This window comes from Podarcis melisellensis, assembly GCF_964234715.1.
Source record: "Podarcis melisellensis genome assembly, chromosome: 5".
Classification (NCBI taxonomy): Eukaryota; Metazoa; Chordata; class Lepidosauria; order Squamata; family Lacertidae; genus Podarcis; species Podarcis melisellensis.
This window is the reverse complement of record NC_138537.1, coordinates 80,000,460-80,020,086: the sequence shown is the minus strand read 5'-3', so window position 1 is coordinate 80,020,086 and position 19,627 is coordinate 80,000,460. Positions and strand designations below refer to the sequence as shown.

Genomic DNA, 19,627 nt, shown 5'->3' with positions numbered 1-19,627 from the left:
CTCACATATCTTACTTGCTGAGTGAGCTTGGACCACTCCCTCTCTCTACCTCACAGGGTTGTTGTAAGGGATAAAGGAAAGGAGAGGGGAACATTGCATACACTATCCATTCCTGAGCTCCTTTGAGAAAGGATGAGATAAAATGAATGTGGTAATAATGGTATTGATTCTGATATGCTTGTTAATGTCCCCCCCCCCCATTTGCATGACTAAAGGCTACTTCACATATGATGTAGGTGTGTGTTTTATAAATAGATCTACATGCACCAGGGAGCCTCTCTGATGTGTGCATGGTCCCCCCCCCCCAACAAGCATACACAGCTTTCAAATAATGCATTTTTCTCTGCTGTTGGGCTGCAATTCTAAATGACCATAGACTAAGCAGGGGAAGTGCATGCACTCAATTGGGTCACGTTTTGGAATTTTTCACTGCACGCTGTTGCCCGACAGAAAGGGCAAGGTGCTTTCCTTTATGAAACTGGATAACTGAGCAGTAAAAAACAATCTCAAAGCAATAGGAGAATCTGTGCACAAAGATTAGCTGGGCATAGGCAGGCTATGTACTGTGGGCAAGCCTGAGTTTTTGTTGCTCTGTCTGTGTGGATTTAAGATTCTGCCGATATACTGAAAGTCAGACACTGGATAAAGCAGTAATTAAAATACTGTGTTAGGATATCAAGAGCAGGAGTCTGTTTTTGTAATCAATAAAAGGTGTCAGACAGCCAAATAGCTGGAAGTTACAATTCCCCAAACTCATGTGCACTGCTATTACACTGCAGCTTCATTGTTAATCAATTGCCTAACATCTGCGAAATGTCTCTTTGGTAAGATGTGGAGAGCTCATCCCCTCCTCTCCATGACCCTAACTAAATTCTGGGATAACAATAAATGCTGTTAACTTCATAGACACATTGAAAAGAGGCAACTGAAAACTGTTTCTCATACCTAATAGAAACTGGTGCTAACCAAATGTCTGTATGTGGAAGATTTCCTTTTTATTTTTTTTTTCTGAAGGAGCAATGAAGCAGAACCATCCATCTGATTACTGGAAATGACCCAACGCCTTCCCCCCTCCCAGAGTGGGCAGGGGGAGGTCAGTGGCTATTTCTTCTGTAGTTTTAAAATGAATTGCCAAATGAAAGCACACTTTGTTCCTCAGAACACTGTGGTAGGCAGAATGTTCATTCTCATTGGCTTAAAATATTCCTCCAGGTTGCTGAAAGATTGGGAAGGGTGGCTGCTTCTTTGTTATATAGTGTTTCATCAAGTGTTTCACGCACATTGACCATGTTTAGACATAACACTGAACCACAGCTTAGTACTGCATGAATGAGCCAAACCTCTTTCTGGGCTCCTCTTCCCCTCTCTTTATTCTGCACTGCTTGAAGGATGAATGCAGAATTGCTTTGTTTTAAGCCAGCCATGCCTTCTTGCATCATCTGAACTGAGATTTGTGGTTACCACTAACTGTGGTGAGATTCAAAACAAACTAGCTTAATAAACTGCAGTTTGAAGCTGGCTTCTTTCGAAATGGACTATGGTCAGTGCTAAACCATAGTACCGAGTTCAGATGAAACAGGAAGCCAAGGGTAGCTAAAAAATAAGAGGAAAAGCTTTCAAAATCCTCCTGGCTGTACAGGAAGGGAGAGTGCATGTGAGCTGGGGAAGAGGCTAGGCAGATTCATGTAGTGTTTAGTTCTGTGTCCAAACTTGGCCACTGTCTCCGTGGTCCTTACTGGGAATCACTTTAAACACTGATTTTTCAGTTCTTAGGGTTCAGCTTTACAGGGTCAATCATTATCTTTGCAATGGAAGCCAATATTATCATTAAGACATGCTGAAAGGGCAGCACCAAAAACCAGAAAAGGGGTCAGAAATCCAACAGGTGCAGGAGACAAACTTAGTGCTTTAATCTCTATCCCAACAGGGGACTGTTACTACCATGTTGTGGATGGTGGGCAGAAACAGTGAAAAGTGGTTTGCATAAGGTCATCTGAAACAATTGCTTGGATCCAGTGTCCCCTGTGTGAGACAGTGAGGATTTTCTGATACTGCCAATGTCCCTCTTCTGTTTCTGCCCCCATGTCCTTGGGCATCCATTGTAACTTCCTCTTACCCTTGGAGGAACTTACACAGAACACTCTGTGATTTTTTGGATCCAAGCCAATCATTATTTGGAAAGAAAGGGGGATTTTAGATGATAATGTCCATGTGCAGAATTGTGATGATCAGAGTTGAATTCTGGGTGAATTCCCAGCCCTATATTGATGTTGTTTTCTCAGCAAAGTGGAGCAAAGCAAAACAAAACAAAGAAAAAAGGAGAATTTGACAGGCCAGCTTGAGTTGGAAAGCAGAGGTCTGTTTCAAACTGGGACAATGGCTGTACTTATGTGAGATGTTATTTCAGTGCCATTTCTTTTCCTATCAGCAGTAGAGCAGTGCTCTTATAGTAGTTACACATTTCCCATTACAACTGATGTCTGCTGACTTGCCTTCTGGTGAGAGAAGTCAATCTGTGCGGGTATTAGGAGGCAAAGGTCAGCTGAAGACATGATCCAACTGAGGATCAGGTATTCTCAGGCAAATCTGCCACCTTTTCTCCTGCCATGCAGTGCTGCTGGCCACTGGAGTTCTTTGGTTCTGGGCACAAGCTGCGGATACTTGGTGATGCTGTGTGCCAACCTTGGTCTCATTCAGGTACACTCAAGAGCTGGGGTTCACTGCAGCTTCCTAACCAGAGTACAATCAGTGTCAACCCTCAGTTTGTTGCCACGTTATGTGTGAACACGGCTGATTCCAAAGGGCAGCAAGATGGGCTCTTGCCATGGCTCCTAGACCACTGAAGGGCCCACTTCCCCCAAAGTAGCCCATTTGTACTTTGACCAGAAAAAAAGGCTTCCTGTAATTATCCATACTGAAGAGAACTAGCAGTAAACAGTGTTGCACTTGATCCCAATGCAAGTCCAACACTTTGGATTGACCTGGTTTGAGATTCCTGCTTAGCAATGAAGCACACCTGGGTGCATCCTTATTATGCAACCTACCCTATTTCAGGTGGTTCCTGTGATGATAAAATGGAGGAAACCACAATTATGGTATCTGAACTTCTTAAAGGACAAGCTGGGATATTAATGAGAAAAAAGAATGGAAAAGCAGAAAGCAGTGGCAACAAAAGGTGAATGCTTTAGTTACAAATTTCTGTACTAGCAGACTGAACAATTTGGGGAAGGTGGTGAAGAGAGGTGTGATGTGGCAGCTGCTGCCTGCATTCTTGATGACACAGATTAATTAGATTCCTTCCAATCTGGGAACAACTGGTATGAACAGAACCAATAAATGAATAACAAGTTACTTATAGAATCAGAGAATTGTAGAGTGGGAGCGGAAACATGAGGGTCAGCTAGTCCAACTCCCTGCAATGCAGGATTTTTTTGCCCAATGTAGGACTTGAACCCACAGCCCTGAGATTTAAGAGTCTCATGCTCTACTTACAGAGCTATCCTGGAGTCTAATTTGTCTTAATAATAACTTGCTAGTTTGCAAATGCCAACAGTTCTTGACTAATTTGTAAAATTTGATGTGTATTCTACCATAATCACTTCCTGTGCCAGGGTGTGACCCACAGTTTGTATGTTATGACAAGCATGTGGAAGCAGCGGCCGGTGGCTAGCAGGGTGTGATCCTGCTTCCCCATGTGGTTTGTCTATGCGCTTTGGTGAACTTGTGCATAACTTCTCTCAATGTGGCTGAAGCTCTTTGCCTTGTTGACACAGGGCTTACCTTACATATAACAAACTGGAGTTAGGATTATGGAATCATTTAGCAGGTGACCAGGACTATAACATTTAACCCACTAACGTCACCTTTGGCATTAAATAGCAAGCTCCTTTTGCTTAGGATGCATATTGCTAGAACTGGTGGAATATGCAGTTCCATCTGCTTTTATGGAAACAAACTGGGGGAAATGGTCCAGCTGTGTTCGGAAAAGGAGACACAATCAGCAGTGACATCCTTCAAAATCTGATGCACTTATGGTAAACATGCTTATTTGCAGGAATTTGAAAGCAATTGCTTTGTTTGTTGGAAATGGTTTTAAGAGAATGAAACCTAATTTTACAATTTTTGTATTATATGTGTCCAGCAATTTTTAACACGTTAGAGCAGCAGCAGCAGCTGTATTTGATATGAATATGAGCTTGCAAAACCTTAATTCTGTTTCTTTTTGAACCATTGGGGGTGGGTGGGGGGGTGGGTGAGGTGGTTATTCAAGGTCAGCAGCACCAAGAGGCAAAAGTGAGTCTGTCCAAGGCAATATTTATGAATGGGCTTTCATCTGCCTCTAATTGAAATTAGCATTGAGTCATTCTCCACCCCCCCCCCCGCCAGTAACTTTCCAAGGAGACAAATTTAACTTGACAGAGGAATAAAAGGTCTGAACTCAAGCTGTCCAAAAGAGTACAAAATGTGGCCAAGCTCGTAAATCACACCGCTAAATTGTAATGTGTATGCTAATTGGTCTCAAGTTCCATTTTTAACCTTTCCTTTAGCATCATAAGGACAAGAAGGATATTTTAGCATGCAGCAGACAAGAGACACACACAGAGAGAGCTTAAAGCAGACTGAGGAAATGGACATTCTGAAGGGCTGCATGACTCTGTCCAGATCTCCTTCATGCTGGACCAAGTAGCCTAGATGGCTAAAATGAAACCTCTGTTTCAGAGACAGCATAACTCCTGAGTATCAGGTGTTGGGAACAAGCAGCAGAGGAGAGTCATCACCTTCATGCTTTGCTTGTGAGCTTCCCAGAGGGATCTAGCAGGCAGCTGCGGGAGTCAGAATCCTAGGCTAGATGAACTCTTGGTCTGATCCAGCAAACCAATGCTTGATTTCTTTTTTAATGTTTTTTTTTAAATTTCAAGTATTAATTTCAAGTGAGAACTACAGAGCTTAGGAGTTGTACAGAAAAGAAAGAAAAATAATAACTGATGATTGTAGCAATGAGGCCATTCTTATGATCTCCAAAGAAGCGTAGAATCTAGTCAGGTATGAATTAGAGATGAGATAATTCTCTTTTTTTTTTGGCCATATCTTAGAATTAATTATTCAAATTTTGATTGGAATAATTTAAACTTTTAAATTCAAATTCTAAAGTAAAAATTTACCTCAGGATTTGCAGCACAAGGATTTGCTCACCCTCTTGGTGGGGCGTCGTTGTGGGACAGCGAGGGCTCTCCTAAGGCCTTGACAAGGGAATCACAGCATCGGCGTCCCATCCAGATAGGTGGTGTGGGTGTAAACCTGTGCCACCTATCAGGAGCTGGATCCTGGCCTGCACCTGGGATTGGTAAATGGGGGTGCAGGCTTGGACATGGGCTGGGCCAGGGACAGAGCCAGTGGAGCAGGAAGGCTTCCCTTGGGTCCACGCCCTGGCCATTTAAGCAGCCCACACCTGGGGCCCTACCTGCTTTTCCTTCATCGGGAAAAGTGCTTTGATCTTGTTGGTGCCTTCTCTTGGTTGTTTTGATGGGAAGAGACCAAATATTGAATGTTCTCCATGTTCAAATGATACAAAATAAAAGCGAATAATCAAATGCTATCCAATATCAACTAGGGGGTAATGTTGAGCATCCAAATACTCAAATATTCAAATAATATCCAATATGTATTTGGCAGCAAAATCTGAGGAGAATTTTTTGGGGGAAAATGAATTTCAGTTCCAGAATTCATTCGTTCTTTTCTGTGCACAGGCATATTTCATTTTTTAAAACTAGTCATGATGCATCTCTCTACCCTCTCAGAAAAGCGTGTGACAAATGAGACTCAAGCACATATTATTGACTCTGAATTTCTGCCCTGTCTCCCTCAATGGGCATAGCACAAGGATAGAATATCTGCTTTGTGTGCAGAAGATTCCATATTCAGATTCTGGCATCTCCAGGCTGGGAGAGACCTTAGTTTATAATCCTGGAAAGTCACTACCTGTCAGGGCAGACAATACTCAGCTGGATCGACCAATGGACTGATTCGGTATAAGCCAGTGTTCATGTTAGTCTCTGCTGCAGAACACTTAGCTTCCAACTGCCAAAAAAGCATCTGTCCGGTGCAAACTTGCACTGCTGGAATGTGGCCAATACTGAATGCAGTCCATCAAGTAGGATAAAAGTAGTACATATTCCCATTATATTAACAACAGCAAAATGTATTGTGACACCTTAAATGCTAACAAAATTATTTTGGCATAAAGGGTTCATGGACTAAAGTCTACTTCATCATCAGCATTACACTAAGTTATATTCACGCCTTTCAAAATTAGTTCCAGCTGCGTTGCGTCAGAAAGCCAGGCTGTTTGTTCAACAAGCAAACCTACCCACTCGACCATTGCCAAATTGCCATCTTGCTTTCTGTTTCAGCACGCCATAACACCAGATTCAAGAGCTTTCTTGGTGGGCCAATCTGTTGCTGATTGTGCTAACCTGCGGAAGTATTCCCCAGAGTTACATCGGTTTCCTGTTTTGAGAAATTGCTTCTGCATGACTTCAGAGGCCAGCTTGGTATCTGGGAGCTCTACCAGCAATTCCATCAGCAGTGATACATAACAGCCCACATTTCACTGGCTTCATCCTCATTCTAGCCATTGACTTGTTCGCCGTATTATTGCCTGAGAAGCAAAGGCATGGTTAATTGTTTCATATAGACCATGAATTCTAGCGTCTTAAATGAACCGTGACTGTGAGTGAGGCTATGGCTCTTCCAGAACCGATGAACAATTGCTCTCATGTGGTGAGGAACCAACTATTTTTAACAGGCTATCGTCCAAAAACTATGTATTCAAAATGTGGCTTGGAAACTGGGTGGTTTCAAGGGATTACTGCAGACTACTGAGTTCAGGATCCCTGCTTAAGCTGGGGCAAACTGGGAGGTTAGCATCACACTGGACTTTTTTCTTATCAAGCAAAATCATTTCAAGATGTTTAGCTGTAGAAAACGTATTACCCCCCCCCCCAAAAAACCTAACCTAAAGATTGCAGACTCTTTTAACTGCAGGGTTGTTTTGTGCCCAGATGTATTTTAGGCAACAAGGAGTTGCTTACCAAGAAAGAGGACTTTAGTCAATGCCACACAACCTTAGTCATGCCTCACAGTCACACCTACTGAAATCAGTGTACCTAGTGCAGGTGGCGCTGTGGTCTAAACCTCTGAGCCTCTTGGGCTTGCAGATCATTAGGTCAGCAGTTCGAATCTGTGTAACAGGGTGAGATCCTGTTGCTTTGTCCCAACTCCTGCCAACCTTGCAGTTTGAAAGCATACCAGCACGAGTAGATAAATAGGTACTGCTGCAGTGGGAAGGTAAATGGCATTTTCATGCGCTCTGGCTTCCTTCACAGTGTCCCGTTGCGCCAGTGGTTTAGTCATGCTGGCCACATGACCTGGAAAGCTGTCTGCAGACAAACGTTGGCTCCCTCAGCCTGAAAGCGGAGATGACCACCTCACCCCATAGTCGACTGGACTTAACCGTCCAGTGGTCCTTTACCTTTACTTTTACCTTTACCTGAGTATATTATTTATTTCAAGTATTTATAGACAGCTTTTTCATCAGAAAAGATCACAAAGCAGTCTGAGCCTGGCTTTGGCTAGGGAGGACGGGATATTAATAAAATTTTATTATTTTATTATTATTATTATTATTAACCCTAAGGACAGCATGGATTGAACCTGGGAACTTTCTTCATGGACATCATGTGCTCTGTCTCTGAGTTTCTTGCCCTTCCCTTTCCCCACGCCCAGCCATGTTCGACTGTGGCCAATGTGTTCTTTGTAAAACAGAACTTTGTCTGGAACCATCTAGAAAGTACAATACACGTGATATGAACTATAGGCAAGTTTTTAGAAATTAAAGTTTTATGAGCTTCAGAAAATATCATAAATATCATCTGTTAAGCAATCCAGTAATCTGAATTCATGCAAGAAATCATGGTTTGCTGGAGTGTTGGTCTGGGGAACCACAGTACACTTTCCCTTACCTGTGTGAGCAGTGAAAGGAAGGAGAAATCTACCTTCTTGTGTCAGGTTAGAACCTTGCCTCATTCTCCCTTGCCCCTCTTGTAGTCTTGGCCGAATGACTTAACTCTCTTCCCTCTTTTTTACTGTTTATTGAATGATGTGGAAGCAGCTGGCAATAATGAGCTTTACCACTTGGAGGTGCTACTTTACAAATATATAGAACAAAAGGGCACCAACAGTAATGTCTTGTTTCTAGTGAAACTACTAATTTCAGACTGTGTTATTTTACCTTCTTACCTTCCTCACTGTCACTTTTCTCCTTGTTCTTATTTCTCTTGCGGTTCAAATTGTGACAAACTTTAATGTTCAAAGGTTATGATTCTCAGCATGCTTGCAGGGCAGTAAATTGCAATGAAATCAGGGGGACTTGTGTCCAATTAATATGCATTGTGTTGGGCTGCATAGCTACCTTGCCTTTGGAGTACACTAATTAAAACTTTCCAGAAAATTAAGAGGTAGCATTTCTCATCTTGACGCTGTGGACCAGAAGTGATGATCCATCCTTTCTTGCTAGATGTGAATGGACCATAGCTGAATGGTAGAGCTCATGCTTTGTTTGTGGAATGTCACTGCTTCAATTCCTGGCTTCTCCTGGCAGGGCTGTAAAGGCTCTCTAGCTGAAACCACAAAGAGCTGCTGCCAGTCAGTGTACGCACTATTGAGCTGGGTAGATTAATGGTTGGACTTGATATAAGGCAGCTTCCTGTGTTTCTGCGTGTGTATGTTTGTGCACATGCACACACACACCTCTTTTGTCATGCAGTTCTGACTTCTTAATATTCTGCTTTCAGAGGCTTTTGGTGTACATTTACTTGTTGTTGTTTTTTGCATTTTACTGACTGGAATTAATTTGTATGGTCTGTGATCTCAGTTATTTGAGATAAAATGAACAAGAATTCCGTGAGGAGAATGATTGTAACTGTAGGTGTCAAGTAACATGGGGATTTTTCACAATTTGCTGTAGCTATTGATGGTGCTTCTTGGTCAGCAGATAAAGAACAGTTGATGAACTTTTTGAAAAGCCTACAGCTCTCTATCACAGCAACTCCCCCCCAAAAAAAATCCCACACGCCCTAGTACAGAAACTTCCATATTTCATTGGTGAATTTTGAAAACCATTATTTGGGCCTGAAAACCATGCTCTCTTTCTCTCTCTTTTTTAAAGTGATGAATTCAATCTGTTTTCTCTGAGCATTCAAATATATTGTTATGTGCAGCAGACTTTTTGATGCTGGCTTGGACCAACTGCCAGAAAGAAGGCGCTTGGCTTCTAGAAGTCACCGTTGCTGGGGTGACAATATCAACAGAAGGAGGGGATCACTGGGGAGGAGAGGGCTGCCAGGGAAAAGAGGCAAAGCCTGGTGGGCTTCTCCAACCCTGGTTAGGAAGTCACAGCTAGTGCAACTCTCTTAGAATAAATGTAATGTGCTTTGAAGGAACTCAACCAGCCAACAGCCTTGCTCCCACATTTTGCACCAACTGCAGCCTCTAAACCTATCCCTCAAGAGCAGCTGTACACAGAGTGCATCACAACAGTCTAGTTGTGAGGTAACCAGTACAGGAGTAAAAGCAGCTAGGCTACCCCTGTCTAGCCTTAGCATCACTGGGCACCTGCCAGGGCAAACATCCCTGCAGGGGACATTCTCTGGACATTCTCTGGAGACTTTTGGTCCTGTTCTCATTCTCTTGGCTATTGCTGCCTGTGTTTGCCTGCTGTCTCTGAGCATGCAAGGAAAGTCAAAAGTAAGTTCCAGCAGCATCTGCCACCTGCCTTGGGTCTGGGCTTGGAGCAACCAGCCCAGGCATTCTTAACTGGTTGGTTTACATGGTGGAAAGAAAAGGGTGGTGGAAAGAGTTTGGTAGCCCTTCCTTCCAAGGTGAGGGGGAGTGGCCTAAGCATGGACTTAACACCTCCGTGTATTACCATATTTTTCCATGTATAAGACGCCCCCATGTATAAGACGCCCACTACTTTTGGGGACCCCAAATTTAGAAAATGAACATATGCACTATCCATGTATAAGACACCCCCAGACTTTTTACTTTATTTTAAAGTAAAAAAAACCTAGTCTTATACATGGAAAAGTACAGTAATTAGAGTTAAACATGTTGGTTATATGAGGCTGATTTATATGTTATATTGCCACGCCAGGACATAAATACGTATTGGCACACTTTTATCAGGCAGCCAGAAAGACAGAGGGCTTAAACAAAAGAATTGAAGGTACCCCAGTCAATGCTCTGATTTTTTTTTTAATGGGATATTTTAAGGGGCTATGGGGAGGGTGACCCATGTTACTAATTAATAGTGAGAGACAGTTCTTGGGCATTGGTTTGATGTCATTACGATGCATAGTGCAGCCAGATGTAGTTATTGAAGTGTTATAATTCCCCTGTCTGAAAAATACGTATGAAAATTCACTCTAGCTGTTGGATGGATGAATATTTAAGAAACTAAATCCATGGAAAATAATTCTGGGATGAGGCGTCTTAGCCTTAGACACACTGGCTAACGAAGTATTCGATTTGTATTATTAGCTCTGCTGGAAATAGTCCAGTAGCATTTTATTTGATTGGGCTTGTATCTTCCATTGTACGCTTGATGAATAGATATTGCTTGCTGGCAGGATTATAAATCCAGTCAGATTTGTCATCAGTTTGCAGTTACAGGAAATAAGTTACATATGGTTTTATAAGGCAGTGGGGGAAAATAGAACCTTCCAGGTAAAAATGAGCGAAGTCTGTGGCATCCCCAAACTGAGGCTAAATTTGTCATATAGTAAAAATGTTCCTTGATTCCTTCACTTGAGACTCTGGGGGTGAGATGGAGAGAGTGCCTCTCCATAGAACAACCTCTTTGCACTAGAAAACTAGAAATCAGAGAGGACAAGTATAGCCTGTTCTGACAAGTTTATTCCTTTTCTGCATGCTGGGATTTTGTTTCTCAGTAGAGTATTCAATTATTTATTCAACTATTTATTTATTTATCAAATTTTTATATAGCTCTTCATTCAAGGCTCACAGGGCAGTTTACAATATCTGACACACACAACCCAATTCGCAGTCTAGTGGTACAGTCCAATTTTACAATGTAATCTGGTAGTCTAAATTTGGTTTCAGTCCCACTTCTGTTTTTAGATTTGTGGTGTGGGAGCTGCTAAAACATGGAACTGTGAACTGACCTGAATGTTTCACAGATCCAGTTAATTTGTTCAAAAGTGCAGTTGTGATCTTTGAGCAGGAAAAGATTCCTCTCTCCAGTTAATTCTAGTTGTTCACATCCATTTCCTCTTTGCTGCCATACTGAGCACCCATCCATTTTATTCCTCTACAAGTGACCAGAGATTATCACATAGCAAATTTAGGTACTGGATGACTTAGGGTCAAATGTAGCTCAATGAGAACAATGCTTTCCAGGAAGGGCGGGGGGGGGGGGAGCATTCCTCAGGATAGAAACTATTTGTGTGAGGGGGCTCCTTGCTTAGTAAACACCACCTTGATTTGCCCATGGTGGGCTTGAAATGAGCTTTTGCACCTTAAGTGAAAACCAAGACTATCACAGTGCCAAGCTAGAGACTGTGCTTTTGTGGGAAATATAGGTGCTTTGACCCTATAGGTGAGAAAGTGAAACAAACAAACAAATCAAAACAATTCATCTTGTGCAACTTTGCTCCAGGGCACAAAGATCTCTGTGGATCTGTCCTAATTGTTTCCAGTCATACGCTGCAGGTACCCCAATTTCTCCTTCCAATTACAGTGGTACCTTGGGTTACAGACGCTTCAGGTTACAGACTCCGCTAACCCAGAAATAGTACCTCGGGTTAAGAACTTTGCTTCAGGATGGGAATAGAAATCGCGCGGCAGCGGCGCAGAGGCAGCAGGAGGCCCCATTAGCTAAAGTGCTGCTTCAGGTTAAGAACAGTTTCAGGTTAAGAACGGACCTCCGGAACGAATGAAGTACTTAACCTGAGGTGCCACTGTATAGCTCCTTCAAGGACACAGAGTGCCATTCAAGGGCAGCCGTGGCACTTGGGTGATGTAATGGACTTACAGGAGGCCTAAACAAAATAAAAAATTCCTTCCAGTAGCACCTTAGAGACCAACTTTGTTATTGGTATGAGCTTTCGTGTGCATGAACACTTCTTCAGATACCGTGTGCATGCACACTTCTGCAGGAGGCCTGTGTGACCCCTGGACTTACTGGTCTTAAATCCCCCCCCCCAACCCTCTAGCAGTCCTCAGAAAATAGGGACATTCTATTCTACATCAATATCAATGCTACTTAGTAGTATTTATTGATTTGGGGTTTTCTTTCCCCACTCAGAGCTTTCCTAAACGCAATACATAAATTCCAAGATTTCTGTGCTTTTAAGTACCCCAGTTTTGTGTGTCTCCTCTAATAACTTTTGTACACTTGACCAGGAGGAAATGCTCAAGCAGTAATACTGGCGTAGAAAAGAATGTCCCTGTTTTTGGAGGAATATTGGAGGTATTGCGTTCACTTACCTCAGAAGGTAGTAAGCTAGCCCTGCTGTGTTTGGGGGACTCCTCCTGCTCATTCTTCAGATATACATCTGCCCCAAAGTCTTGTCCTGGCGGCACCATATTTCTGACACTTGCAAGTGTGAGGAGACAACTGGGTGCAATTGGGTGACACAGTTTGAAGACCCAAGGGCAGGTGTGGAGGCTAGAAAGTGGACCACATATATGACATATGAACGGATTTGTCAGAAACATTTGCGATAATTCCACTGTATTCCAGTGTCTAGAAAAGTAGTCTGCATTATTTTCTTTATTAAAAGAATCCATGACTGATCACCCCCATCACAATGCTTTCTTATCTGCAGCTGGAGGTAGTCATTTTCCTTAATGGGGTGCTTTTGGGGGGGGCAGAATGAAATTGTGAAATTATAGATAAAATATTTAGCGTGGCATTTGCTAATGGTATGTAGTGAAAGGATGTGGGGTGGAGTGGCGGGGGGAAAGAGAATCGTGTAACTCAACCACAAGTAGCTAAATTGCTATTTTTCTCTTCAGCTTTGTTGGTTGCCTTTGCCTGCATGATTGCCGTGGCCTTCCTGTATTTTCTTGGACTTTATGTCTCCAAGTAAGTCTGTGTAAGTGATATGTGGATCTATATGTTTTTGTGCTATGTTTTTAAGTTATCATTGAATTATTTATTTCTGCATTTATTTATTTTAAAGTATAGACACATAAAGAATTAGAATAAACAGTTTTAGTCCATTTTTATGGGTGTGGGCCTTTAACTGGGTGAGAGGAGTGGCCATTTTCCATGTATGTGGCTGGTGAAAACACATTTATGGAGGTATATTGCCAGTCACAAAGTTCAGCTTTGCCCCGTTGACCTGGTTCTTGAATATATTTTTAAAGATATCTACAAAGAGCTGCATCCATCCAGGACCACCAATTGTTGCTCATGGCAAGTATGCCCATGCCTAGAATTGGATTTTGGCCTATATCTGTGTGAGATCGTCATACAGGCATCAAATGGCCAATTTCTAACACTTTTAATCTATTGTGTGATTACTCTTGATATTTTTGATTCAGTAAAACGAGATGCACATATGCACCACCAGTGTTGGCAGTTTTCTCTGCAGCCACCGTCATGGCCATTTCAGTGCAAAATGTGGCTTGCTTCTTTAACAGAACAAGAAGCCACAGTGCAACGTCAAAGAAACCTCAGGCAACATGCGTGGTTCTTCCCGATGTGTGCGGACTGCTTTGTTGGATCATGGCATTGGACTTCCTGTTCTTTATTTCCTACAAATTTGAATAAACTTAAATTATTGTGAGCTTCTTCATTGTACACAGGGAATTCAAGAACCCACACCATCTTTTGAAAGTTAGTGGGTAACCTTCTGCACCTTAAATTCCTTCGGTGTTTTTAAGGAGTTTTGTAAATCTATTAAGTTACAGGAGACAAACTTCTCTTTAAACTGTTACTTATATTCAGGTTTTCTAATTCTAGGTAACATTCAAGTCCTAGATTTATAGTCAGGTTACTTTTTGAATTCTTGCAGACTTCACTGTACCCGGGTACACTGCCATTGCCTTCAACACAAACCTACTTCCATTGTAAGTATATGTACCGCTTCACATTCTTTATACATTTATGGGGATATTCAACTAAGTTTTACTTACAGTAGATCCATTGAAATGAATAACTCTTGACTAAATTAGGCCAATTAATTTAAATAGGTCTACTCTGACTAAAACTTAATTGAACCACCCTTAATTGTGAAATATGCATGTCTTGTACAGTGGTACCTCGGTTTAAGAACAGGTTTGTTTACGAACTATTCAGTTTACGAACTCCCCAAAACTGGAAGTAGTGTCTGTCGCGTATTCTACGCGAAGCTTTCAGCAGAGACGCTAAGAGTTCCAGGTTTGTCCAGTTCTGTCTTTTTAATGTGAGCTATTTACACAGGCATATACAAAAGAAACAGTCCATCCAGAGTACTTACAAACGAATACTCTCCTCCACCACAGCTCTACAGCACAACCACCATACAGGACAACCACCACACCAACCACACCCACTGTTACACAGGCTTTCCTTTTAAAGCAGGTGATACTAATTACACTCCTGCTGAGTCACTCTGACCCAGCAGAGTATTGCATCATCCTGAAGCCTGCAGGCTTATCCAGTATCCTGCAAATCCCAACACTCCTCCTTAAGTCAAAGGCTTGAGACCTAATAATTCTCTTAAGTCTCGAAATTTAGGAGCATCCAAACATTTTGTATACAAATCTGCCACATTACATTTTGTGTTACAGTGCTGTACCTTTAACACATTTCTTTCCAAAGCATTTTTCACATTTCCGTATCTTATAGCTATATGTTTGCTCTTGCTTTTAAAGTTCTGTTGGTTAGCAAGCTGTTGTGCAGCCATGTTGTCACTTAGCACAGTGATTGGCATTTCAGAAGGTATTCCAAGCTCTTTTGTTAGGCAAGCAAACCATTCTATTTGTGATACACATTCACTTATGGCTGAGTACTCTGCTTCACAAGTACTTGTGGCAACAAATGTTTGTTTCTGGGATTTCCACTGAACCAGGGCATTTCCAATATATATGGCATAGCCAGTGGTAGACTTTCCATTTTCTCTGTCCCCCCAGCTGGCATCAGCGTATGCATACACTTGCTGATCATATCCTGTATCCAGCACCAGTTTGTAATCTTTTGTGCCTTTCAGATACCTTAGGATTCTTTTAAGTGCTAGCCAATCTCTCTGAGCCGGGTCTGCACTTCTTTGGCTTAACATGTGCACTGTCAATGTTATGTCAGGTCTTGTCCAACAACTTAAATATAACAGAGAACCCAACAGAGAATGAAACGCTGTTGCATTCTCACATTTTTGCCCTTCTGGTTCATTTTTGTACTGGGTAGTTATGGGAGTATCAACCTCATTTGCCCTCTCCATTCCATATGTCTTTAGTAACTTTTCAATTTTTTCCTTCTGACTCAGAGAGTAGACGCCCTCTTCATTTCTCTGAACCTCTACTCCTAAGTAATTCTGAATCTCTCCCAAATACTTCAGTTTGTATTTGTTACCTAGGCTGTTCATAAACCAAGACACTTGCTTTTGTGCAGTTGTTATCAGACAGATATCGTCAACATACAAAAGTAAATAACAAACACTTCCTTGCACCACTGCTGAATATAAACAGGAATCAGCCAGGCTTTGTTTGAATCCCATCTTTTTCAAAGTTGTGTCTATGCATTCATGCCATAGACGTGCACTTTGGTGCAACCCGTATAGTGCCCTTTGCAGCTTTAACACCATGCTGTCCTTTTCCAGCTCATAACCTGGTATTTGCTGTAAATACACCTCGGTGTCTATAGGAGCATTTAAATATGCTGAGGCAACATCAAAATGATTAACTTTTAACCCTCTCAGACTTGCCATTGCTAAAACTGATTTTACTGTTTCAGCCTTTGCTGTTGGGGCAAACACTTCATCATAATGTATCATTTTCCTTTGTGTAAAGCCCCTTGCCACCAACCTGGCTTTCCTCTGACAACTACCATCAGCCAGCTTTTTCACTTTAAAAACCCACTTACAGCTTATGGGCTTTTTACCTTCAGGCAATTCTGTAGGGATAAACACATTGTTGTTTAGCAGAGAGTTATACTCTGCTTGCATTGCCTTTAACCACGCCTCTTTCTCTAGAGTAGGTAACTCTTGCACTTCTTCAAAGTTTTCTGGCTCAGTTACACAAACCTGGTTTATGGTGGCTGGGAACCCATAACGGTCTGGAGGCTGACCTTTATTACTTCTTGCAGACCTCCTTGGTTCATTAATCTCATCCCTTGGGCTACCTTCAGGACTGCTTTTGGGGTGGATTGACTCTGTAGATCTACCTCCTCCTGTCCCTGTTGCACTTTCTTTTCTCCCCTGCTCCATACTAGCAGCTGGAGAAAAATGCTCAACCTTTACCTCCTCCCTTTCAGTTTCTCTGGGAGAGTTGCCAATTCTCAGCTTTGTTTCAACTGCCTTATCAGGTATGCTCGGCAGTAAAACTTTTTCTGGCAGCAGGTTTGCATGTATCTTGGGCCAATTTCTTTGCTCATTAAAGCTGGCTGATCGACTATAACTCAAAATATTTTTATCATCTTCAAACCTGTAAGCTTTCGTACCACTTTCATACCCAAGAAATAGCAACTGCTGTGCCCTTTTCCCACCTTTTCTTCGGTTCTTTACAGGTATGTCAACCCATGCCTTTGTCCCAAAGATTCTCAAATGTTGCAAACTGGGACTTTTGTTATAGAGAATTTTATAGGGTATGTCATCTAGTACCCTTGACCACAAGCGATTCCCAATATAATTTGCGGTCTTAATACTCTCAGCCCAGTACTTAATTGGGAGATTTGCATCTGCTAGCAATGCTTTCATTTGTGTCTGCAAGACACCTCCCCTACGTTCTGCTACTCCGTTCTCCTGAGGCGTCGCCACATTGGTAAGCCTATGTTTGATCCCTTGGGAACGCAACCAGTTTCTTAGGGAGCTTGCCATAAACTCTCCTCCCCTGTCTGACTGAATAGAGCACACCTTTTCGCCAAGTTGCCGTTCTACCCTTCTTACCCAGAACTTCAAAGTTTGGGCAACGTCAGACTTTTGCTTCAATGGATAGACCCAGCCAAATCTAGAATAGTCATCCACTAGGATCAAGCAGTACTTGTTATGGGAGACACTTGGTGGAAAAGGACCAGTTACATCAGCATGAATCAACTCCAGTGGTTTTTTGGTTTCTCTCTGGCTTGCTCTTGCTACTGGGCAAGCCCTGCTTTTAACCTCCTTGCAGATATTACAGTCTAAGTAATTATCACAACTTTTTATGTTTTTCATCCCCCCACACAACTCCAATGTTTTGTTTAGCACCTTATAGCTAGCATGAGCCAGACGCCTGTGCAGGAGATGAATACACATATCATGGGTTGGGACATTTTGCACATTAGCAACCTTAGACTCACACTGCAGTACATACATATTAGCTCTAAGGTTAGCATTTGCCAACACTGCCCCATTTTGCTTTATCTGGCACTGGTCTCCCACAAAGTTTACTTCAAAGCCTGCTTTTGCCAAGTCAGGAATGCTTAGGAGATTGTTTTGCAAACTAGGCACACACAACACATTCCTGAATGTGTGTCCCAGTTGTGGGAACACAACCTCCCCCTCACAAACCACATTAGCTTTCTGGCCCGTAGCAAGACTTACATGTTTTTTGTTTGAAGCCCTAGCATCAGTTAGCAGTCCTTTTCTTTTACAAAAGGTTTGAGAAGCTCCACTGTCCAGAACCCACAGCTCTTCATTTTCTTGACCATCTGCAGACACCCAAGCGGTAGACTCTCTCTGCTGCCTCTTGTGCTTCTGCTGTTTTTGTTGTTTTCTTGGGCAGTCCCGCAGCAGATGTCCACTGGAGTTGCAGCAAAAACACCTTTTTACTTTGTTGACCACCGGCTGGTCTGCAGCAGCTCCTCCTGGCTGTTTCTCCGGCTCCCGACACCTCTGCTCTTCCCGGCTGTTGTTCCCTCTGGGATGCTCCAACAGCTGGGCTGAGGTCATCTTTCGCTCTGCACGCCTGTCCTCCTCTGCATACAACCGTCCGGTAACGTATTCCAGAGTCAGCTTATCAGTCTCTACAGACTCGAGGGAGTTGACCAGCATATCATAGCTGTCATCAAGGGAACTCAGGACTATAAAGACTTTGTCCTCTTCCCCCATAGGCCTCCCTCTTAAGGCTAGCTCCTGGAAACAGCCTGTTAGGAATTTTAGGTGGTCTACCAGAGAGTCCCCCGGTTTCTTCCGACACCGGTACAGTCTCCTGGTCAGTGTTATCAGTGAGCCAGCTGTCTCTCGCACATGGACAGCCTTGAGCGCATTCCACGCCTCACTTGCCGTCACCTTATCAGCTACGTAGACTAGCTGGCTGTCGTCCACTCCAAGGATGATTGTAGCCAAAGCTTTCTCATCCTTTTCTAGCTGGGCCTCTGCTAGTGCCAGCTTTTCGTCGTCGTCCTCATCTTCCTCAGGGGGCTGCGGTGGAGTTTCCACCACCTTCCACAGTCCCTCACGCTTGAGGAAGTGTTGCATGCGGACCGACCAGATGCTGTAGTTAGTGGCCGTCAGCTTCTCCAGCAACACGCCAGTTCTGGACTGCTCCATCCCTGCAGCTCACCTCCAGCACCCACGGCTAGATACCTGCCACCTGTACTCTTGCGCAGCGGAAGCGTGCTGGGCCCATAACCCTGTCGCGTATTCTACGCGAAGCTTTCAGCAGAGACGCTAAGAGTTCCAGGTTTGTCCAGTTCTGTCTTTTTAATGTGAGCTATTTACACAGGCATATACAAAAGAAACAGTCCATCCAGAGTACTTACAAACGAATACTCTCCTCCACCACAGCTCTACAGCACAACCACCATACAGGACAACCACCACACCAACCACACCCACTGTTACACAGGCTTTCCTTTTAAAGCAGGTGATACTAATTACACTCCTGCTGAGTCACTCTGACCCAGCAGAGTATTGCATCATCCTGAAGCCTGCAGGCTTATCCAGTATCCTGCAAATCCCAACAGTGTCCTGGTTTGTGAACTCTACCTTGGTGTAAGAACAGAAGCTGAATGGTGGAAGGGCACTGGCGGCGGGAGGTCTCATTAGGGAAAGCAAGCCTTGGTTTAGGAACGGTTTCGGTATAAGAACGGACTTCTGGAATGGATTAAGTTAGTAAACCAAGGTACCACTGTATATGTTTCTAATGCACATAAATTTCTGCAAATACCTCCTTTGCACATCGAGGTCCCCAAGACACCCCCCCCCAAGAAAAGCACAATTGACACTTAATTTTTGTTTAAGGTTTTTGGCATAATTTTGGCCACAACTTTATTCAAATTACAGCAATGTGAGTGGTTGCTTAGGCATTGGTAGCACTAACTGACCCCGCACGGGGACAACTCTGACAGTCACACCCCCCACGAAGTCAGCAAGGGTAAGTCACCTGGGGACAGGGGGTTTCGGACAAAAGCATGGCGAGCCCCTGG

General features: G+C 43.0%; 1 protein-coding gene across 3 annotated transcripts in view; it reads left to right on the top strand.

Annotated features, from left to right (window-relative positions):
- The window catches only part of LOC309371094 (heparan-alpha-glucosaminide N-acetyltransferase-like), a 179,298-nt gene that overhangs the window by 33,384 nt on the left and 126,287 nt on the right, over positions 1-19,627 (top strand). For all 3 annotated transcript variants that reach the window (XM_081913663.1, XM_081913664.1, XM_081913665.1), the window contains 2 exons: positions 13,099-13,168; positions 14,103-14,157. In XM_081913663.1, the coding sequence (XP_081769789.1) occupies positions 13,099-13,168; positions 14,103-14,157 (125 nt within the window). The remainder of the gene's footprint in view (positions 1-13,098; positions 13,169-14,102; positions 14,158-19,627) is intronic.